General features: G+C 41.2%; 1 protein-coding gene across 1 annotated transcript in view; it reads right to left on the bottom strand.

The window, feature by feature from the left end:
• Positions 1-24,768, bottom strand: part of TTYH2 (tweety family member 2) — a 112,397-nt gene extending 87,629 nt beyond the window's left edge. Inside the window, exon 1 of the mRNA XM_073560373.1 lies at positions 24,445-24,768. Coding sequence (XP_073416474.1) covers positions 24,445-24,573 — 129 coding nt within the window. The 5' untranslated portion in view covers positions 24,574-24,768. The remainder of the gene's footprint in view (positions 1-24,444) is intronic.
• Positions 24,769-26,521: the final 1,753 nt, after the last annotated feature.

Raw genomic sequence — 26,521 nt, 5'->3', positions numbered from 1 at the left:
GCTGTATACATGTGTGTATATAGAGCTATGCACAGCTATATACTGTAGTGCTGTATACATGTGTGTATATAGGGCTATGCACGGCTATATACTGTAGTGATGTATACATGTGTGTATATAGGGCTATGCACGGCTATATACTGGAGTGCTGTATACGTGTGTATATAGGGCTATGCACGGCTATATACTGGAGTGCTGTATACATGTGTGTATATAGGGCTATGCACGGCTATATACTGTAGTGCTGTATACATGTGTGTATATAGGGCTATGCACGGCTATATAATGTAGTGCTGTATACATGTGTGTATATAGGGCTATGCATGGCTATATACTGGAGTGCTGTATACCTGTGTATATATAGGGCTATGCACGGCTATATACTGTAGTGCTGTATACATGTGTGTATATAGGGCTATGCACGGCTATATAATGTAGTGCTGTATACATGTGTGTATATATAGGGCTATGCACGGCTATATACTGTAGTGCTGTATACATGTGTGTATATATAGGGCTATGCACGGCTATATACTGGAGTGCTGTATACATGTGTATATATAGGGCTATGCACGGCTATATACTGTAGTGCTGTATACCTGTGTATATAGGGCTATGCACGGCTATATACTGTAGTGCTGTATACATGTGTGTATATAGGGCTATGCACGGCTATATACTGTAGTGATGTATACATGTGTGTATATAGGGCTATGCACGGCTATATACTGTAGTGCTGTATACGTGTGTGTATATAGGGCTATGCACGGCTATATACTGGAGTGCTGTATACATGTGTGTATATAGGGCTATGCACGGCTATATACTGTAGTGCTGTATACATGTGTGTATATAGGGCTATGCACGGCTATATACTGGAGTGCTGTATACATGTGTGTATATAGGGCTATGCACGGCTATATACTGTAGTGCTGTATACATGTGTGTATATAGGGCTATGCACGGCTATATACTGTAGTGCTGTATACATGTGTGTATATATAGGGCTATGCACGGCTATATACTGTAGTGCTGTATACATGTGTGTATATATAGGGCTATGCACGGCTATATACTGTAGTGCTGTATACATGTGTGTATATAGGGCTATCCACGGCTATATACTGTAGTGCTGTATACATGTGTGTATATATAGGGCTATGCACGGCTATATACTGTAGTGCTGTATACATGTGTGTATATAGGGCTATGCACGGCTATATACTGTAGTGCTGTATACATGTGTGTATATATAGGGCTATGCACGGCTATATACTGTAGTGCTGTATACATGTGTATATATAGAGCTATGCACGGCTATATACTGTAGTGCTGTATACATGTGTATATATAGGGCTATGCACGGCTATATACTGGAGTGCTGTATACATGTGTATATATAGGGCTATGCACGGCTATATACTGGAGTGCTGTATACATGTGTGTATATAGGGCTATGCACGGCTATATACTGTAGTGCTGTATACATGTGTGTGTATATAGAGCTATGCACGGCTATATACTGTAGTGCTGTATACATGTGTATATATAGAGCTATGCACGGCTATATACTGTAGTGCTGTATACATGTGTGTATATAGGGCTATGCACGGCTATATACTGGAGTGATGTATACATGTGTGTATATAGGGCTATGCACGGCTATATACTGTAGTGCTGTATACATGTGTGTGTATATAGAGCTATGCACGGCTATATACTGTAGTGCTGTATACATGTGTGTATATATAGGGCTATGCACGGCTATATACTGTAGTGCTGTATACATGTGTGTATATAGAGCTATGCACGGCTATATACTGTAGTGCTGTATACATGTGTGTATATAGGGCTATGCACGGCTATATACTGTAGTGCTGTATACATGTGTGTATATATAGGGCTATGCACGGCTATATACTGTAGTGCTGTATACATGTGTGTATATAGAGCTATGCACGGCTATATACTGTAGTGCTGTATACATGTGTATATATAGGGCTATGCACGGCTATATACTGTAGTGCTGTATACATGTGTATATATAGGGCTATGCACGGCTATATACTGTAGTGCTGTATACATGTGTGTATATAGGGCTATGCACGGCTATATACTGTAGTGATGTTTACATGTGTGTATATAGGGCTATGCGCGGCTATATACTGTAGTGCTGTATACGTGTGTATATAGGGCTATGCACGGCTATATACTGGAGTGCTGTATACATGTGTGTATATAGGGCTATGCACGGCTATATACTGTAGTGCTGTATACATGTGTGTATATAGGGCTATGCACGGCTATATAATGTAGTGCTGTATACATGTGTGTATATAGGGCTATGCACGGCTATATACTGGAGTGCTGTATACCTGTGTATATATAGGGCTATGCACGGCTATATACTGTAGTGCTGTATACATGTGTGTATATAGGGCTATGCACGGCTATATAATGTAGTGCTGTATACATGTGTGTATATATAGGGCTATGCACGGCTATATACTGTAGTGCTGTATACATGTGTGCATATATAGGGCAATGCACGGCTATATACTGGAGTGCTGTATACATGTGTGTATATATAGGGCTATGCACGGCTATATACTGGAGTGCTGTATACATGTGTATATATAGGGCTATGCACGGCTATATACTGTAGTGCTGTATACCTGTGTATATAGGGCTATGCACGGCTATATACTGTAGTGCTGTATACATGTGTGTATATAGGGCTATGCACGGCTATATACTGTAGTGATGTATACATGTGTGTATATAGGGCTATGCACGGCTATATACTGTAGTGCTGTATACGTGTGTATATAGGGCTATGCACGGCTATATACTGGAGTGCTGTATACATGTGTGTATATAGGGCTATGCACGGCTATATACTGTAGTGCTGTATACATGTGTGTATATAGGGCTATGCACGGCTATATACTGGAGTGCTGTATACATGTGTGTATATAGGGCTATGCACGGCTATATACTGTAGTGCTGTATACATGTGTGTATATAGGGCTATGCACGGCTATATACTGGAGTGCTGTATACATGTGTATATATAGGGCTATGCACGGCTATATACTGTAGTGCTGTATACATGTGTGTATATAGGGCTATGCACGGCTATATACTGTAGTGCTGTATACATATGTGTATATATAGGGCTATGCACGGCTATATACTGTAGTGCTGTATACATGTGTGTATAGGGCTATGCACGGCTATATACTGTAGTGCTGTATACATGTGTGTATATATAGGGCTATGCACGGCTATATACTGTAGTGCTGTATACATGTGTATATATAGGGCTATGCACGGCTATATACTGTAGTGCTGTATACATGTGTGTATATAGGGCTATGCACGGCTATATACTGTAGTGATGTATACATGTGTATATATAGGGCTATGCACGGCTATATACTGTAGTGCTGTATACATGTGTGTATATATAGAGCTATGCACGGCTATATACTGTAGTGCTGTATACATGTGTGTATATAGGGCTATGCACGGCTATATACTGTAGTGCTGTATACATGTGTGTATATAGGGCTATGCACGGCTATATACTGGAGTGCTGTATACATGTGTATATATAGGGCTATGCACGGCTATATACTGTAGTGCTGTATACATGTGTATATATAGGGCTATGCACGGCTATACACTGTAGTGCTGTATACATGTGTGTATATAGGGCTATGCACGGCTATATACTGTAGTGCTGTATACATGTGTGTATATAGGGCTATGCACGGCTATATACTGTAGTGCTGTATACATGTGTATATATAGGGCTATGCACGGCTATATACTGTAGTGCTGTATACATGTGTGTATATATAGGGCTATGCACGGCTATATACTGTAGTGCTGTATACATGTGTGTATATATAGAGCTATGCACGGCTATATACTGTAGTGCTATATACATGTGTGTATATAGGGCTATGCACGGCTATATACTGTAGTGCTGTATACATGTGTGTATATAGGGCTATGCACGGCTATATACTGTAGTGCTGTATACATGTGTGTATATAGGGCTATGCACGGCTATATACTGTAGTGCTGTATACATGTGTGTATATATAGGGCTATGCACGGCTATATACTGTAGTGCTGTATACATGTGTGTATATAGGGCTATGCACGGCTATATACTGTAGTGCTGTATACATGTGTGTATATAGGGCTATGCACGGCTATATACTGTAGTGCTGTATACATGTGTGTATATAGGGCTATGCACGGCTATATACTGCAGTGCTGTATACATGTGTGTATATATAGGGCTATGCACGGCTATATACTGCAGTGCTGTATACATGTGTATATATAGGGCTATGCACGGCTATATACTGTAGTGCTGTATACATGTGTGTATATAGGGCTATGCACGGCTATATACTGGAGTGCTGTATACATGTGTGTATATAGGGCTATGTACGGCTATATACTGTAGTGCTGTATACATGTGTGTATATAGGGCTATGCACGGCTATATACTGTAGTGCTGTATACATGTGTGTATATATAGGGCTATGCACGGCTATATACTGTAGTGCTGTATACATGTGTGTATATATAGGGCTATGCACGGCTATATACTGGAGTGCTGTATACATGTGTGTATATAGGGCTATGCACGGCTATATACTGTAGTGCTGTATACATGTGTGTATATAGGGCTATGCACGGCTATATACTGTAGTGCTGTATACATGTGTGTATATAGGGCTATGCACGGCTATATACTGCAGTGCTGTATACATGTGTGTATATAGGGCTATGCACGGCTATATACTGCAGTGCTGTATACATGTGTGTATATATAGGGCTATGCACGGCTATATACTGTAGTGCTGTATACATGTGTGTATATAGGGCTATGCACGGCTATATACTGCAGTGCTGTATACATGTGTATATATAGGGCTATGCACGGCTATATACTGCAGTGCTGTATACATGTGTGTATATATAGGGCTATGCACGGCTATATACTGTAGTGCTGTATACATGTGTGTATATAGGGCTATGCACGGCTATATACTGTAGTGCTGTATACATGTGTGTATATAGGGCTATGCACGGCTATATACTGTAGTGCTGTATACATGTGTGTATATATAGGGCTATGCACGGCTATATACTGCAGTGCTGTATACATGTGTATATATAGGGCTATGCACGGCTATATACTGTAGTGCTGTATACATGTGTGTATATAGGGCTATGCACGGCTATATACTGTAGTGCTGTATACATGTGTGTATATATAGGGCTATGCACGGCTATATACTGCAGTGCTGTATACATGTGTATATAGGGCTATGCACGGCTATATACTGTAGTGATGTATACAAGTGTATATATAGGGCTATGCACGGCTATATACTGTAGTGCTGTATACATGTGTATATATAGGGCTATGCACGGCTATATACTGGAGTGCTGTATACATGTGTATATATAGGGCTATGCACGGCTATATACTGTAGTGCTGTATACATGTGTGTATATAGGGCTATGCACGGCTATATACTGTAGTGCTGTATACATGTGTGTATATAGGGCTAAGCACGGCTATATACTGTAGTGCTGTATACATGTGTGTATATAGGGCTATGCACGGCTATATACTGTAGTGCTGTATACATGTGTGTATATAGGGCTATGCACGGCTATATACTGCAGTGCTGTATACATGTGTGTATATATAGGGCTATGCACGGCTATATACTGTAGTGCTGTATACATGTGTGTATATAGGGCTATGCACGGCTATATACTGCAGTGCTGTATACATGTGTATATATAGGGCTATGCACGGCTATATACTGTAGTGCTGTATACATGTTTGTATATAGGGCTATGCACGGCTATATACTGCAGTGCTGTATACATGTGTATATATAGGGCTATGCACGGCTATATACTGTAGTGCTGTATACATGTGTGTATATAGGGCTATGCACGGCTATATACTGTAGTGCTGTATACATGTGTGTATATATAGGGCTATGAACGGCTATACTGTAGTGCTGTATACATGTGTGTATATAGGGCTATGCACGGCTATATACTGGAGTGCTGTATACTGTAGTGATGTATGAAGTGTGTGTATATATAGGGCTATGCACAGCTATATACTGTAGTGCTGTATACATGTGTATATATAGGGCTATGCACGGCTATATACTGCAGTGCTGTATACATGTGTGTATATAGGGCTATGCACGGCTATATACTGTAGTACTGTATACATGTGTGTATATATAGGGCTATGCACGGCTATATACTGTAGTGCTGTATACATGTGTGTATATAGGGCTATGCACGGCTATATACTGTAGTGCTGTATACATGTGTGTATATAGGGCTATGCACGGCTATATACTGTAGTGCTGTATACATGTGTGTATATAGGGCTATGCACGGCTATATACTGTAGTGCTGTATACATGTGTGTATATATAGAGCTATGCACGGCTATATACTGTAGTGCTGTATACATGTGTGTATATATAGGGCTATGCACGGCTATATACTGTAGTACTGTATACATGTGTGTATATATAGGGCTATGCACGGCTATATACTGTAGTGCTGTATACATGTGTGTATATAGGGCTATGCACGGCTATATACTGTAGTGCTGTATACATGTGTGTATATAGGGCTATGCACGGCTATATACTGTAGTGCTGTATACATGTGTATATATAGGGCTATGCACGGCTATATACTGTAGTGCTGTATACATGTGTGTATATAGGGCTATGCACGGCTATATACTGTAGTGCTGTATACATGTGTATATATAGGGCTATGCACGGCTATATACTGTAGTGCTGTATACATGTGTGTATATAGGGCTATGCACGGCTATATACTGTAGTGCTGTATACATGTGTATATATAGGGCTATGCACGGCTATATACTGTAGTGCTGTATACATGTGTGTATATATAGGGCTATGCACGGCTATATACTGTAGTGCTGTATACATGTGTGTATATAGGGCTATGCACGGCTATATACTGGAGTGCTGTATGGAGGCTGTATACATGTGTGTATATATAGGGCTATGCACGGCTATATACTGTAGTGCTGTATACATGTGTGTATATAGGGCTATGCACGGCTATATACTGTAGTGCTGTATACATGTGTATATATAGGGCTATGCACGGCTATATACTGTAGTGCTGTATACATGTGTGTATATAGGGCTATGCACGGCTATATACTGTAGTGATGTATACATGTGTATATATAGGGCTATGCACGGCTATATACTGTAGTGCTGTATACATGTGTGTATATATAGAGCTATGCACGGCTATATACTGTAGTGCTGTATACATGTGTGTATATAGGGCTATGCACGGCTATATACTGTAGTGCTGTATACATGTGTGTATATAGGGCTATGCACGGCTATATACTGGAGTGCTGTATACATGTGTATATATAGGGCTATGCACGGCTATATACTGTAGTGCTGTATACATGTGTATATATAGGGCTATGCACGGCTATACACTGTAGTGCTGTATACATGTGTGTATATAGGGCTATGCACGGCTATATACTGTAGTGCTGTATACATGTGTGTATATAGGGCTATGCACGGCTATATACTGTAGTGCTGTATACATGTGTATATATAGGGCTATGCACGGCTATATACTGTAGTGCTGTATACATGTGTGTATATATAGGGCTATGCACGGCTATATACTGTAGTGCTGTATACATGTGTGTATATATAGAGCTATGCACGGCTATATACTGTAGTGCTGTATACATGTGTGTATATAGGGCTATGCACGGCTATATACTGTAGTGCTGTATACATGTGTGTATATAGGGCTATGCACGGCTATATACTGTAGTGCTGTATACATGTGTGTATATAGGGCTATGCACGGCTATATACTGTAGTGCTGTATACATGTGTGTATATATAGGGCTATGCACGGCTATATACTGTAGTGCTGTATACATGTGTGTATATAGGGCTATGCACGGCTATATACTGTAGTGCTGTATACATGTGTGTATATAGGGCTATGCACGGCTATATACTGTAGTGCTGTATACATGTGTGTATATAGGGCTATGCACGGCTATATACTGCAGTGCTGTATACATGTGTGTATATATAGGGCTATGCACGGCTATATACTGCAGTGCTGTATACATGTGTATATATAGGGCTATGCACGGCTATATACTGTAGTGCTGTATACATGTGTGTATATAGGGCTATGCACGGCTATATACTGGAGTGCTGTATACATGTGTGTATATAGGGCTATGTACGGCTATATACTGTAGTGCTGTATACATGTGTGTATATAGGGCTATGCACGGCTATATACTGTAGTGCTGTATACATGTGTGTATATATAGGGCTATGCACGGCTATATACTGTAGTGCTGTATACATGTGTGTATATATAGGGCTATGCACGGCTATATACTGGAGTGCTGTATACATGTGTGTATATAGGGCTATGCACGGCTATATACTGTAGTGCTGTATACATGTGTGTATATAGGGCTATGCACGGCTATATACTGTAGTGCTGTATACATGTGTGTATATAGGGCTATGCACGGCTATATACTGCAGTGCTGTATACATGTGTGTATATAGGGCTATGCACGGCTATATACTGCAGTGCTGTATACATGTGTGTATATATAGGGCTATGCACGGCTATATACTGTAGTGCTGTATACATGTGTGTATATAGGGCTATGCACGGCTATATACTGCAGTGCTGTATACATGTGTATATATAGGGCTATGCACGGCTATATACTGTAGTGCTGTATACATGTGTGTATATAGGGCTATGCACGGCTATATACTGTAGTGCTGTATACATGTGTGTATATATAGGGCTATGCACGGCTATATACTGCAGTGCTGTATACATGTGTATATATAGGGCTATGCACGGCTATATACTGTAGTGCTGTATACATGTGTGTATATAGGGCTATGCACGGCTATATACTGTAGTGCTGTATACATGTGTGTATATATAGGGCTATGCACGGCTATATACTGCAGTGCTGTATACATGTGTATATAGGGCTATGCACGGCTATATACTGTAGTGATGTATACAAGTGTATATATAGGGCTATGCACGGCTATATACTGTAGTGCTGTATACATGTGTATATATAGGGCTATGCACGGCTATATACTGGAGTGCTGTATACATGTGTATATATAGGGCTATGCACGGCTATATACTGTAGTGCTGTATACATGTGTGTATATAGGGCTATGCACGGCTATATACTGTAGTGCTGTATACATGTGTGTATATAGGGCTAAGCACGGCTATATACTGTAGTGCTGTATACATGTGTGTATATAGGGCTATGCACGGCTATATACTGTAGTGCTGTATACATGTGTGTATATAGGGCTATGCACGGCTATATACTGCAGTGCTGTATACATGTGTGTATATATAGGGCTATGCACGGCTATATACTGTAGTGCTGTATACATGTGTGTATATAGGGCTATGCACGGCTATATACTGCAGTGCTGTATACATGTGTATATATAGGGCTATGCACGGCTATATACTGTAGTGCTGTATACATGTTTGTATATAGGGCTATGCACGGCTATATACTGCAGTGCTGTATACATGTGTATATATAGGGCTATGCACGGCTATATACTGTAGTGCTGTATACATGTGTGTATATAGGGCTATGCACGGCTATATACTGTAGTGCTGTATACATGTGTGTATATATAGGGCTATGCACGGCTATACTGTAGTGCTGTATACATGTGTGTATATAGGGCTATGCACGGCTATATACTGGAGTGCTGTATACTGTAGTGATGTATGAAGTGTGTGTATATATAGGGCTATGCACAGCTATATACTGTAGTGCTGTATACATGTGTATATATAGGGCTATGCACGGCTATATACTGCAGTGCTGTATACATGTGTGTATATAGGGCTATGCACGGCTATATACTGTAGTACTGTATACATGTGTGTATATATAGGGCTATGCACGGCTATATACTGTAGTGCTGTATACATGTGTGTATATAGGGCTATGCACGGCTATATACTGTAGTGCTGTATACATGTGTGTATATAGGGCTATGCACGGCTATATACTGTAGTGCTGTATACATGTGTGTATATAGGGCTATGCACGGCTATATACTGTAGTGCTGTATACATGTGTGTATATATAGAGCTATGCACGGCTATATACTGTAGTGCTGTATACATGTGTGTATATATAGGGCTATGCACGGCTATATACTGTAGTACTGTATACATGTGTGTATATATAGGGCTATGCACGGCTATATACTGTAGTGCTGTATACATGTGTGTATATAGGGCTATGCACGGCTATATACTGTAGTGCTGTATACATGTGTGTATATAGGGCTATGCACGGCTATATACTGTAGTGCTGTATACATGTGTATATATAGGGCTATGCACGGCTATATACTGTAGTGCTGTATACATGTGTGTATATAGGGCTATGCACGGCTATATACTGTAGTGCTGTATACATGTGTATATATAGGGCTATGCACGGCTATATACTGTAGTGCTGTATACATGTGTGTATATAGGGCTATGCACGGCTATATACTGTAGTGCTGTATACATGTGTATATATAGGGCTATGCACGGCTATATACTGTAGTGCTGTATACATGTGTGTATATATAGGGCTATGCACGGCTATATACTGTAGTGCTGTATACATGTGTGTATATAGGGCTATGCACGGCTATATACTGGAGTGCTGTATGGAGGCTGTATACATGTGTGTATATATAGGGCTATGCACGGCTATATACTGTAGTGCTGTATACATGTGTGTATATAGGGCTATGCACGGCTATATACTGTAGTGCTGTATACATGTGTATATATAGGGCTATGCACGGCTATATACTGTAGTGCTGTATACATGTGTGTATATAGGGCTATGCACGGCTATATACTGTAGTGCTGTATACATGTGTGTATATAGGGCTATGCACGGCTATATACTGTAGTGCTGTATACATGTGTATATATAGGGCTATGCACGGCTATATACTGTAGTGCTGTATACATGTGTATATATAGGGCTATGCACGGCTATATACTGTAGTGCTGTATACATGTGTATATATAGGGCTATGCACGGCTATATACTGTAGTGCTGTATACATGTGTATATATAGGGCTATGCACGGCTATATACTGTAGTGCTGTATACATGTGTGTATATATAGAGCTATGCACGGCTATATACTGTAGTGCTGTATACATGTGTGTATATATAGGGCTATGCACGGCTATATACTGCAGTGCTGTATACATGTGTATATATAGGGCTATGCACGGCTATATACTGTAGTGCTGTATACATGTGTGTATATAGGGCTATGCACGGCTATATACTGTAGTGCTGTATACATGTGTATATATAGGGCTATGCATGGCTATATACTGTAGTGCTGTATACATGTGTGTATATATAGAGCTATGCACGGCTATATACTGTAGTGCTGTATACATGTGTGTATATATAGGGCTATGCACGGCTATATACTGAAGTGCTGTATACATGTGTGTATATAGGGCTATGCACGGCTATATACTGTAGTGCTGTATACATGTGTGTATATAGGGCTATGCACGGCTATATACTGGAGTGCTGTATGGAGGCTGTATACATGTGTGTATATATAGGGCTATGCACGGCTATATACTGTAGTGCTGTATACATGTGTATATATAGGGCTATGCACGGCTATATACTGCAGTGCTGTATACATGTGTATATATAGGGCTATGCACGGCTATATACTGTAGTGCTGTATACATGTGTGTATATAGGGCTATGCACGGCTATATACTGTAGTGCTGTATACATGTGTATATATAGGGCTATGCACGGCTATATACTGTAGTGCTGTATACATGTGTGTATATATAGAGCTATGCACGGCTATATACTGTAGTGCTGTATACATGTGTGTATATAGGGCTATGCACGGCTATATACTGTAGTGCTGTATACATGTGTATATATAGAGCTATGCACGGCTATATACTGTAGTGCTGTATACATGTGTGTATATATAGGGCTATGCACGGCTATATACTGTAGTGCTGTATACATGTGTATATATAGGGCTATGCACGGCTATATACTGCAGTGCTGTATACATGTGTATATATAGGGCTATGCACGGCTATATACTGAAGTGCTGTATACATGTGTATATATAGGGCTATGCACGGCTATATACTGCAGTGCTGTATACATGTGTATATATAGGGCTATGCACGGCTATATACTGAAGTGCTGTATACATGTGTGTATATAGGGCTATGCACGGCTATATACTGTAGTGCTGTATACATGTGTGTATATAGGGCTATGCACGGCTATATACTGGAGTGCTGTATGGAGGCTGTATACATGTGTGTATATATAGGGCTATGCACGGCTATATACTGTAGTGCTGTATACATGTGTATATATAGGGCTATGCACGGCTATATACTGCAGTGCTGTATACATGTGTATATATAGGGCTATGCACGGCTATATACTGTAGTGCTGTATACATGTGTGTATATAGGGCTATGCACGGCTATATACTGCAGTGCTGTATACATGTGTATATATAGGGCTATGCACGGCTATATACTGTAGTGCTGTATACATGTGTGTATATATAGAGCTATGCACGGCTATATACTGTAGTGCTGTATACATGTGTGTATATAGGGCTATGCACGGCTATATACTGTAGTGCTGTATACATGTGTATATATAGAGCTATGCACGGCTATATACTGTAGTGCTGTATACATGTGTGTATATAGGGCTATGCACGGCTATATACTGTAGTGCTGTATACATGTGTGTATATAGAGCTATGCACGGCTATATACTGTAGTGCTGTATACATGTGTATATATAGAGCTATGCACGGCTATATACTGTAGTGCTGTATACATGTGTGTATATATAGGGCTATGCACGGCTATATACTGTAGTGCTGTATACATGTGTATATATAGGGCTATGCACGGCTATATACTGTAGTGCTGTATACATGTGTGTATATAGGGCTATGCACGGCTATATACTGTAGTGATGTATACATGTGTATATATAGGGCTATGCACGGCTATATACTGTAGTGCTGTATACATGTGTGTATATATAGAGCTATGCACGGCTATATACTGTAGTGCTGTATACATGTGTGTATATAGGGCTATGCACGGCTATATACTGTAGTGCTGTATACATGTGTGTATATAGGGCTATGCACGGCTATATACTGGAGTGCTGTATACATGTGTGTATATATAGGGCTATGCACGGCTATATACCGTAGTGCTGTATACATGTGTGTATATAGGGCTATGCACGGCTATATACTGTAGTGCTGTATACATGTGTGTATATAGGGCTATGCACGGCTATATACCGTAGTGCTGTATACATGTGTGTATATAGGGCTATGCACGGCTATATACTGTAGTGCTGTATACATGTGTGTATATAGGGCTATGCACGGCTATATACTGTAGTGCTGTATACATGTGTATATATAGGGCTATGCACGGCTATATACTGTAGTGCTGTATACATGTGTGTATATAGGGCTATGCACGGCTATATACTGTAGTGCTGTATACATGTGTGTATATATAGGGCTATGCACGGCTATATACTGCAGTGCTGTATACATGTGTGTATATATAGGGCTATGCACGGCTATATACCGTAGTGCTGTATACATGTGTATATATAGGGCTATGCACGGCTATACACTGTAGTGCTGTATACATGTGTGTATATAGGGCTATGCACGGCTATATACTGTAGTGCTGTATACATGTGTGTATATATAGAGCTATGCACGGCTATATACTGTAGTGCTGTATACATGTGTGTATATATAGAGCTATGCACGGCTATATACTGTAGTGCTGTATACATGTGTGTATATAGGGCTATGCACGGCTATATACTGTAGTGCTGTATACATGTGTGTATATAGGGCTATGCACGGCTATATACTGGAGTGCTGTATACATGTGTGTATATATAGGGCTATGCACGGCTATATACCGTAGTGCTGTATACATGTGTGTATATAGGGCTATGCACGGCTATATACTGTAGTGCTGTATACATGTGTGTATATAGGGCTATGCACGGCTATATACCGTAGTGCTGTATACATGTGTGTATATAGGGCTATGCACGGCTATATACCGTAGTGCTGTATACATGTGTGTATATAGGGCTATGCACGGCTATACACTGTAGTGCTGTATACATGTGTGTATATAGGGCTATGCACGGCTATATACTGTAGTGCTGTATACATGTGTGTATATAGGGCTATGCACGGCTATATACTGTAGTGCTGTATACATGTGTATATATAGGGCTATGCACGGCTATATACTGTAGTGCTGTATACATGTGTGTATATATAGGGCTATGCACGGCTATATACTGTAGTGCTGTATACATGTGTGTATATATAGAGCTATGCACGGCTATATACTGTAGTGCTGTATACATGTGTGTATATAGGGCTATGCACGGCTATATACTGTAGTGCTGTATACATGTGTGTATATAGGGCTATGCACGGCTATATACTGTAGTGCTGTATACATGTGTGTATATAGGGCTATGCACGGCTATATACTGTAGTGCTGTATACATGTGTGTATATATAGGGCTATGCACGGCTATATACTGTAGTGCTGTATACATGTGTGTATATAGGGCTATGCACGGCTATATACTGTAGTGCTGTATACATGTGTGTATATAGGGCTATGCACGGCTATATACTGTAGTGCTGTATACATGTGTGTATATAGGGCTATGCACGGCTATATACTGCAGTGCTGTATACATGTGTGTATATATAGGGCTATGCACGGCTATATACTGCAGTGCTGTATACATGTGTGTATATAGGGCTATGCACGGCTATATACTGGAGTGCTGTATACATGTGTGTATATAGGGCTATGTACGGCTATATACTGTAGTGCTGTATACATGTGTGTATATAGGGCTATGCACGGCTATATACTGTAGTGCTGTATACATGTGTGTATATATAGGGCTATGCACGGCTATATACTGTAGTGCTGTATACATGTGTGTATATATAGGGCTATGCACGGCTATATACTGCAGTGCTGTATACATGTGTGTATATAGGGCTATGCACGGCTATATACTGTAGTGCTGTATACATGTGTGTATATAGGGCTATGCACGGCTATATACTGTAGTGCTGTATACATGTGTGTATATAGGGCTATGCACGGCTATATACTGTAGTGCTGTATACATGTGTGTATATAGGGCTATGCACGGCTATATACTGTAGTGCTGTATACATGTGTGTATATAGGGCTATGCACGGCTATATACTGTAGTGCTGTATACATGTGTGTATATAGGGCTATGCACGGCTATATACTGCAGTGCTGTATACATGTGTATATATAGGGCTATGCACGGCTATATACTGCAGTGCTGTATACATGTTTGTATATAGGGCTATGCACGGCTATATACTGCAGTGCTGTATACATGTGTATATATAGGGCTATGCACGGCTATATACTGTAGTGCTGTATACATGTGTGTATATAGGGCTATGCACGGCTATATACTGTAGTGCTGTATACATGTGTGTATATATAGGGCTATGCACGGCTATACTGTAGTGCTGTATACATGTGTGTATATAGGGCTATGCACGGCTATATACTGGAGTGCTGTATACTGTAGTGATGTATGAAGTGTGTGTATATATAGGGCTATGCACAGCTATATACTGTAGTGCTGTATACATGTGTATATATAGGGCTATGCACGGCTATATACTGCAGTGCTGTATACATGTGTGTATATAGGGCTATGCACGGCTATATACTGTAGTACTGTATACATGTGTGTATATATAGGGCTATGCACGGCTATATACTGTAGTGCTGTATACATGTGTGTATATAGGGCTATGCACGGCTATATACTGTAGTGCTGTATACATGTGTGTATATAGGGCTATGCACGGCTATATACTGTAGTGCTGTATACATGTGTGTATATAGGGCTATGCACGGCTATATACTGTAGTGCTGTATACATGTGTGTATATATAGAGCTATGCACGGCTATATACTGTAGTGCTGTATACATGTGTGTATATATAGGGCTATGCACGGCTATATACTGTAGTACTGTATACATGTGTGTATATATAGGGCTATGCACGGCTATATACTGTAGTGCTGTATACATGTGTGTATATATAGGGCTATGCACGGCTATATACTGTAGTGCTGTATACATGTGTGTATATAGGGCTATGCACGGCTATATACTGTAGTGCTGTATACATGTGTGTATATAGGGCTATGCACGGCTATATACTGTAGTGCTGTATACATGTGTATATATAGGGCTATGCACGGCTATATACTGTAGTGCTGTATACATGTGTGTATATAGGGCTATGCACGGCTATATACTGTAGTGCTGTATACATGTGTATACAGTGCCTACAAGTAGTATTCAACCCCCTGCAGATTTAGCAGGTTTACACATTCGGAATTAACTTGGCATTGTGACATTTGGACTGTAGATCAGCCTGGAAGTGTGAAATGCACTGCAGCAAAAAAGAATGTTATTTCTTTGTTTAATTATTTTTTAAATTGTGAAAAGTTTATTCAGAGGGTCATTTATTATTCAACCCCTCAAACCACCAGAATTCTGTTTGGTTCCCCTAAAGTATTAAGAAGTATTTCAGGCACAAAAAACAATGAGCTTCACATGTTTGGATTAATTATCTCTTTTTCCAGCCTTTTCTGACTATTTAAGACCCTCCCCAAACTTGTGAGCAGCACTCATACATGGTCAACATGGGAAAGACAAAGGAGCATTCCAAGGCCATCAGAGACAAGATCGTGGAGGGTCACAAGGCTGGCAAGGGGTACAAAACCCTTTCCAAGGAGTTGGGCCTACCTGTCTCCACTGTTGGGAGCATCATCCGGAAGTGGAAGGCTTATGGAACTACTGTTAGCCTTCCACGGCCTGGACAGCCTTTGAAAGTTTCCTCCCGTGCCGAGGCCAGGCTTGTCCGAAGAGTCAAGGCTAACCCAAGGACAACAAGGAAGGAGCTCCGGGAAGATCTCATGGCAGTGGGGACATTGGTTTCAGTCAATACCATAAGTAACGTACTCCACCGCAATGGTCTCCGTTCCAGACGAGCCCGTAAGGTACCTTTACTTTCAAAGCGTCATGTCAAGGCTCGTCTACAGTTTGCTCATGATCACTTGGAGGACTCTGAGACAGACTGGTTCAAGGTTCTCTGGTCTGATGAGACCAAGATCGAGATCTTTGGTGCCAACCACACACATGACGTTTGGAGACTGGATGGCACTGCATACGACCCCAAGAATACCATCCCTACAGTCAAGCATGGTGGTGGCAGCATCATGCTGTGGGGCTGTTTCTCAGCCAAGGGGCCTGGCCATCTGGTCCGCATCCATTGGAAGATGGATAGCACGGCCTACCTGGAGATTTTGGCCAAGAACCTCCGCTCCTCCATCAAGGATCTTAAGATGGGTCGTCATTTCATCTTCCAACAAGACAACGACCCAAAGCACACAGCCAACAAAACCAAGGCCTGGTTCAAGAGGCAAAAAATCAAGGTGTTGGAGTGGCCTAGTCAGTCTCCTGACCTTAACCCAATTGAAAACTTGTGGAAGGAGCTCAAGATTAAAGTCCACATGAGACACCCAAAGAACCTAGATAACTTGGAGAAGATCTGCATGGAGGAGTGGGCCAAGATAACTCCAGAGACCTGTGCCGGCCTGATCAGGTCTTATAAAAGACGATTATTAGCTGTAATTGCAAACAAGGGTTATTCCACAAAATATTAAACCTAGGGGTTGAATAATAATTGACCCACACTTGTATGTTTAAAATTTATTAAAATTTAACTGAGCAACATAACTTTTTGGTTTGTAAGATTTATGCATCTGTTAATAAATCCTGCTCTTGTGTGAAGTTTGAAGGCTCTAACTTATTTGCATCTTATCAAACCTGCTAAATCTGCAGGGGGTTGAATACTACTTGTAGGCACTGTATATAGGGCTATGCACGGCTATATACTGTAGTGCTGTATACATGTGTGTATATAGGGCTATGCACGGCTATATACTGTAGTGCTGTATACATGTGTATATATAGGGCTATGCACGGCTATATACTGTAGTGCTGTATACATGTGTGTATATATAGGGCTATGCACGGCTATATACTGTAGTGCTGTATACATGTGTGTATATAGGGCTATGCACGGCTATATACTGGAGTGCTGTATGGAGGCTGTATACATGTGTGTATATATAGGGCTATGCACGGCTATATACTGTAGTGCTGTATACATGTGTGTATATAGGGCTATGCACGGCTATATACTGTAGTGCTGTATACATGTGTATATATAGGGCTATGCACGGCTATATACTGTAGTGCTGTATACATGTGTGTATATAGGGCTATGCACGGCTATATACTGTAGTGCTGTATACATGTGTGTATATAGGGCTATGCACGGCTATATACTGTAGTGCTGTATACATGTGTATATATAGGGCTATGCACGGCTATATACTGTAGTGCTGTATACATGTGTATATATAGGGCTATGCACGGCTATATACTGTAGTGCTGTATACATGTGTATATATAGGGCTATGCACGGCTATATACTGTAGTGCTGTATACATGTGTATATATAGGGCTATGCACGGCTATATACTGTAGTGCTGTATACATGTGTGTATATATAGAGCTATGCACGGCTATATACTGTAGTGCTGTATACATGTGTGTATATATAGGGCTATGCACGGCTATATACTGCAGTGCTGTATACATGTGTATATATAGGGCTATGCACGGCTATATACTGTAGTGCTGTATACATGTGTGTATATAGGGCTATGCACGGCTATATACTGTAGTGCTGTATACATGTGTATATATAGGGCTATGCACGGCTATATACTGTAGTGCTGTATACATGTGTGTATATATAGAGCTATGCACGGCTATATACTGTAGTGCTGTATACATGTGTGTATATATAGGGCTATGCACGGCTATATACTGCAGTGCTGTATACATGTGTATATATAGGGCTATGCACGGCTATATACTGAAGTGCTGTATACATGTGTGTGTATAGGGCTATGCACGGCTATATACTGTAGTGCTGTATACATGTGTGTATATAGGGCTATGCACGGCTATATACTGGAGTGCTGTATGGAGGCTGTATACATGTGTGTATATATAGGGCTATGCACGGCTATATACTGTAGTGCTGTATACATGTGTGTATATAGGGCTATGCACGGCTATATACTGTAGTGCTGTATACATGTGTATATATAGGGCTATGCACGGCTATATACTGTAGTGCTGTATACATGTGTGTATATAGGGCTATGCACGGCTATATACTGTAGTGCTGTATACATGTGTGTATATAGGGCTATGCACGGCTATATACTGTAGTGCTGTATACATGTGTATATATAGGGCTATGCACGGCTATATACTGTAGTGCTGTATACATGTGTATATATAGGGCTATGCATGGCTATATACTGTAGTGCTGTATACATGTGTATATATAGGGCTATGCACGGCTATATACTGTAGTGCTGTATACATGTGTATATATAGGGCTATGCACGGCTATATACTGTAGTGCTGTATACATGTGTGTATATATAGAGCTATGCACGGCTATATACTGTAGTGCTGTATACATGTGTGTATATATAGGGCTATGCACGGCTATATACTGCAGTGCTGTATACATGTGTATATATAGGGCTATGCACGGCTATATACTGTAGTGCTGTATACATGTGTGTATATAGGGCTATGCACGGCTATATACTGTAGTGCTGTATACATGTGTATATATAGGGCTATGCACGGCTATATACTGTAGTGCTGTATACATGTGTGTATATATAGAGCTATGCACGGCTATATACTGTAGTGCTGTATACATGTGTGTATATATAGGGCTATGCACGGCTATATACTGCAGTGCTGTATACATGTGTATATATAGGGCTATGCACGGCTATATACTGAAGTGCTGTATACATGTGTGTATATAGGGCTATGCACGGCTATATACTGTAGTGCTGTATACATGTGTGTATATAGGGCTATGCACGGCTATATACTGGAGTGCTGTATGGAGGCTGTATACATGTGTGTATATATAGGGCTATGCACGGCTATATACTGTAGTGCTGTATACATGTGTATATATAGGGCTATGCACGGCTATATACTGCAGTGCTGTATACATGTGTATATATAGGGCTATGCACGGCTATATACTGTAGTGCTGTATACATGTGTGTATATAGGGCTATGCACGGCTATATACTGTAGTGCTGTATACATGTGTATATATAGGGCTATGCACGGCTATATACTGTAGTGCTGTATACATGTGTGTATATATAGAGCTATGCACGGCTATATACTGTAGTGCTGTATACATGTGTGTATATAGGGCTATGCACGGCTATATACTGTAGTGCTGTATACATGTGTATATATAGAGCTATGCACGGCTATATACTGTAGTGCTGTATACATGTGTGTATATATAGGGCTATGCACGGCTATATACTGTAGTGCTGTATACATGTGTATATATAGGGCTATGCACGGCTATATACTGCAGTGCTGTATACATGTGTATATATAGGGCTATGCACGGCTATATACTGAAGTGCTGTATACATGTGTATATATAGGGCTATGCACGGCTATATACTGCAGTGCTGTATACATGTGTATATATAGGGCTATGCACGGCTATATACTGAAGTGCTGTATACATGTGTGTATATAGGGCTATGCACGGCTATATACTGTAGTGCTGTATACATGTGTGTATATAGGGCTATGCACGGCTATATACTGGAGTGCTGTATGGAGGCTGTATACATGTGTGTATATATAGGGCTATGCACGGCTATATACTGTAGTGCTGTATACATGTGTATATATAGGGCTATGCACGGCTATATACTGCAGTGCTGTATACATGTGTATATATAGGGCTATGCACGGCTATATACTGTAGTGCTGTATACATGTGTGTATATAGGGCTATGCACGGCTATATACTGTAGTGCTGTATACATGTGTATATATAGGGCTATGCACGGCTATATACTGTAGTGCTGTATACATGTGTGTATATATAGAGCTATGCATGGCTACATACTGTAGTGCTGTATACATGTGTGTATATAGGGCTATGCACGGCTATATACTGTAGTGCTGTATACATGTGTATATATAGAGCTATGCACGGCTATATACTGTAGTGCTGTATACATGTGTGTATATAGGGCTATGCACGGCTATATACTGTAGTGCTGTATACATGTGTGTATATAGGGCTATGCACGGCTATATACTGTAGTGCTGTATACATGTGTATATATAGGGCTATGCACGGCTATATACTGTAGTGCTGTATACATGTGTGTATATATAGGGCTATGCACGGCTATATACTGTAGTGCTGTATACATGTGTGTATATATAGGGCTATGCACGGCTATATACTGTAGTGCTGTATACATGTGTGTATATAGGGCTATGCACGGCTATATACTGTAGTGCTGTATACATGTGTGTATATAGGGCTATGCACGGCTATATACTGTAGTGCTGTATACATGTGTATATATAGAGCTATGCACGGCTATATACTGTAGTGCTGTATACATGTGTGTATATAGGGCTATGCACGGCTATATACTGTAGTGCTGTATACATGTGTGTATATAGGGCTATGCACGGCTATATACTGGAGTGCTGTATACATGTGTGTATATAGGGCTATGCACGGCTATATACTGGAGTGCTGTATGGAGGCTGTATACATGTGTGTATATATAGGGCTATGCACGGCTATATACTGTAGTGCTGTATACATGTGTATATATAGGGCTATGCACGGCTATATACTGCAGTGCTGTATACATGTGTATATATAGGGCTATGCACGGCTATATACTGTAGTGCTGTATACATGTGTGTATATAGGGCTATGCACGGCTATATACTGTAGTGCTGTATACATGTGTATATATAGGGCTATGCACGGCTATATACTGTAGTGCTGTATACATGTGTGTATATATAGAGCTATGCACGGCTATATACTGTAGTGCTGTATACATGTGTGTATATAGGGCTATGCACGGCTATATACTGTAGTGCTGTATACATGTGTATATATAGAGCTATGCACGGCTATATACTGTAGTGCTGTATACATGTGTGTATATATAGGGCTATGCACGGCTATATACTGTAGTGCTGTATACATGTGTATATATAGGGCTATGCACGGCTATATACTGCAGTGCTGTATACATGTGTATATATAGGGCTATGCACGGCTATATACTGAAGTGCTGTATACATGTGTATATATAGGGCTATGCACGGCTATATACTGCAGTGCTGTATACATGTGTATATATAGGGCTATGCACGGCTATATACTGAAGTGCTGTATACATGTGTGTATATAGGGCTATGCACGGCTATATACTGTAGTGCTGTATACATGTGTGTATATAGGGCTATGCACGGCTATATACTGGAGTGCTGTATGGAGGCTGTATACATGTGTGTATATATAGGGCTATGCACGGCTATATACTGTAGTGCTGTATACATGTGTATATATAGGGCTATGCACGGCTATATACTGCAGTGCTGTATACATGTGTATATATAGGGCTATGCACGGCTATATACTGTAGTGCTGTATACATGTGTGTATATAGGGCTATGCACGGCTATATACTGTAGTGCTGTATACATGTGTGTATATATAGGGCTATGCACGGCTATATACTGTAGTGCTGTATACATGTGTATATATAGAGCTATGCACGGCTATATACTGTAGTGCTGTATACATGTGTGTATATAGGGCTATGCACGGCTATATACTGTAGTGCTGTATACATGTGTATATATAGGGCTATGCACGGCTATATACTGTAGTGCTGTATACATGTGTATATATAGGGCTATGCACGGCTATATACTGTAGTGCTGTATACATGTGTGTATATAGGGCTATGCACGGCTATATACTGGAGTGCTGTATACATGTGTGTATATATAGGGCTATGCACGGCTATATACTGTAGTGCTGTATACATGTGTGTATATAGGGCTATGCACGGCTATATACTGGAGTGCTGTATACATGTGTGTATATAGGGCTATGCACGGCTATATACTGGAGTGCTGTATACATGTGTGTATATATAGAGCTATGCACGGCTATATACTGTAGTGCTGTATACATGTGTATATATAGGACTATGCACGGCTATATACTGTAGTGCTGTATACATGTGTGTATATATAGGGCTATGCACGGCTATATACTGGAGTGCTGTATACATGTGTGTATATAGGGCTATGCACGGCTATATACTGGAGTGCTGTATACATGTGTGTATATAGGGCTATGCACGGCTATATACTGGAGTGCTGTATACATGTGTGTATATATAGAGCTATGCACGGCTATATACTGTAGTGCTGTATACATGTGTATATATAGGACTATGCACGGCTATATACTGTAGTGCTGTATACATGTGTGTATATAGGGCTATGCACGGCTATATACTGTAGTGCTGTATACATGTGTATATATAGGGCTATGCACGGCTATATACTGTAGTGCTGTATACATGTGTATATATAGGGCTATGCACGGCTATATACTGTAGTGCTGTATACATGTGTGTATATAGGGCTATGCACGGCTATATACTGGAGTGCTGTATACATGTGTGTATATATAGGGCTATGCACGGCTATATACTGTAGTGCTGTATACATGTGTGTATATAGGGCTATGCACGGCTATATACTGGAGTGCTGTATACATGTGTGTATATATAGGGCTATGCACGGCTATATACTGTAGTGCTGTATACATGTGTGTATATATAGGGCTATGCACGGCTATATACTGGAGTGCTGTATACATGTGTGTATATATAGAGCTATGCACGGCTATATACTGTAGTGCTGTATACATGTGTATATATAGGACTATGCACGGCTATATACTGGAGTGCTGTATGGAGGCTGTATACATGTGTATAGGACACTGTGCCTCAGCTCCCCGCACCCCTCTCGTACTTTGCACTGTTTGGGGGACTCACCTCCCTGTACCCGGGATCTGTCGGGTTGAAGTCGCTGCTCCTGGGTCTCAGGGACAATTCCAAGTGCGGGATATTGTGCAGCCAGTAAACCCACCAGGGAGTAATGTATTCCACGCGTGCAGCCGCCATGCCCCCGGCTTATCTTCCCCGGACTGGAGTTCACATCCCCGGCACTGCCGGACACTGAGACTGAGGGAAGAGGGGCGGGGACGCGCAGCGCGTACCATCCAGGAGGTTGCGCGCCCGCGCAGCGCGTTCCATTTGCATGTAGTAGAGGGATCGCTCCCGCGCAGCGCGTACCACTCGTGGGTTGTGGGTAAGGTGTCAGCCTGTTATGGCGGTAATATTAGGGTCACTTATATGTGACGTGATTTATATCATCTTCAGGGAGAAGGTGCATGGAGACATTGCTAGAAATTAATTTTGGAATTTTTGCACAAAATTGTGTGATGACGCTTGGATATGTCAGATAGAATAGATTTTGTGTGGCTTCTTAACATGAATTATAATATGAAGAGGAAGCGGTAGTCCGAAAAGATGTCTTTGGTCCAAGCCCCCATTGTACCCTGCTATACAGGAGGGTCCTAGAGGGCAGACGCGGCACGTCAGAACGTTACGGCCTTAGTGCTAGAAATAGGGACTTATCACAAGGTCCAAAGGGTCCAGTTTGGGCTTTTTATTTTATTCACGCTGTTCCCCTGAGTATTCCAGTTTTTTTTTTTAATACCACTATTTGGTTTCAGAGATATGAACCTTCATATTTAGTGATAATTTTTATGACAAGGGGACATGGCTCAGGGACTCTTTGGGGGTGTGGCTCAGGGACTCTTCAGGGGCGTGGCTCATGGACTCTTCAGGGGCGTGGCTCATGGACTCTTCAGGGGCGTGTCTTTAGGCTGTTCTGCCACACATCCTTGGAGAGAGCCTAAATAGTAAGACCCATATCTCTGGAAAAATATGGAGGATTTTTAGAAAACAAAAAGTAGAATACTCAGGGGAGCGGCAGGAATAAATAGAAGAGGAAAACTATCATTTATAAGATATAAGACCTGATGACGTCATTTATCAAAATCTGCCTTCCTCACACCCAGGCACATAGGAGGGGTCATAGAGGGCAGATGCCACACCGCAGTATGTTACGGCATATCTTGGAGCAAGGAATACCCCTTTAAGCCTATAGAGTTGAGAGGGGCTGGCTGCCCACCTTATAGTCTGGCATATTGAGGGGGCCGTAATGAGCAGAACGTGGATGATCACAGGCACTGGAACAGCTTCTTTTACCTACCATGTGCCATTAATATTGCCTTCCTATGTGGCAGAAGAACCTTGGAGCCCCCCTAATCACCAGCGCCCAGGTTCGGATGCTACCTTAGCACCCCGGTGGACACCCGTGTAGATCACCCATAGCAAGTCCTCCAACCATCTCAGCCCTTGTTATCGATATTTTGCTTTTTGTCTTTGAGGTAAAGGCTGGAGCAATTTGGGATTTTAGCACCAGATTCAGTGGACTTAGAGAGCCAGTATGAGAAGACGCTTTGTGGCGCTGCACGTACAGCCATCCTGTACAGTCACATGTCCCTCATTAAAGGCACAGGGCCGTCATTAGGCCGGTAATTATATTTTACTTTGCTGGAGAAAGCACATCGACTCACAGCGAGCTTCTTGTTATCCCCACAATATTAATGAGATCCTCGTTGTATTCGCTTGTGTGACTCATCCCGGACCCTCATTAAGATACTTCAGCGCTCCATACAAGGGGGGCGTTAACAGCGGCCTGCCCCGGACAGGCCAATACTGCAAAATATGACTAAAGAAACTGCAAAATTCAAAGGGACCTGATATACAAACCATTGGGCCGGGATCACACATGCGAGAAACACAGCCACGTCTCGCATATTAATACCCGGCACTTGGATCGGCGCGTGCAGCTACATACCGTGGCAATACATGGAGCCGCACGCTCCAATCCGAGTGTCGGCGGCACTGCCAGGTATTAAGATGTGAGACTCGTCTGAGTTTCTCGCATGTGTGATGCCAGCCAGTAGTGCCGGCTAGTGTCCCCATAAATACACTTAGA

This window comes from Dendrobates tinctorius, unplaced genomic scaffold (assembly GCF_039654945.1).
Source record: "Dendrobates tinctorius isolate UK_male_01 unplaced genomic scaffold, ASM3965494v1 ptg000014l, whole genome shotgun sequence".
In the NCBI taxonomy this organism is placed as follows: Eukaryota; Metazoa; Chordata; class Amphibia; order Anura; family Dendrobatidae; genus Dendrobates; species Dendrobates tinctorius.
Note: the sequence above shows the minus strand (reverse complement) of the source record. Positions and strands in the feature narration are given on the sequence as shown.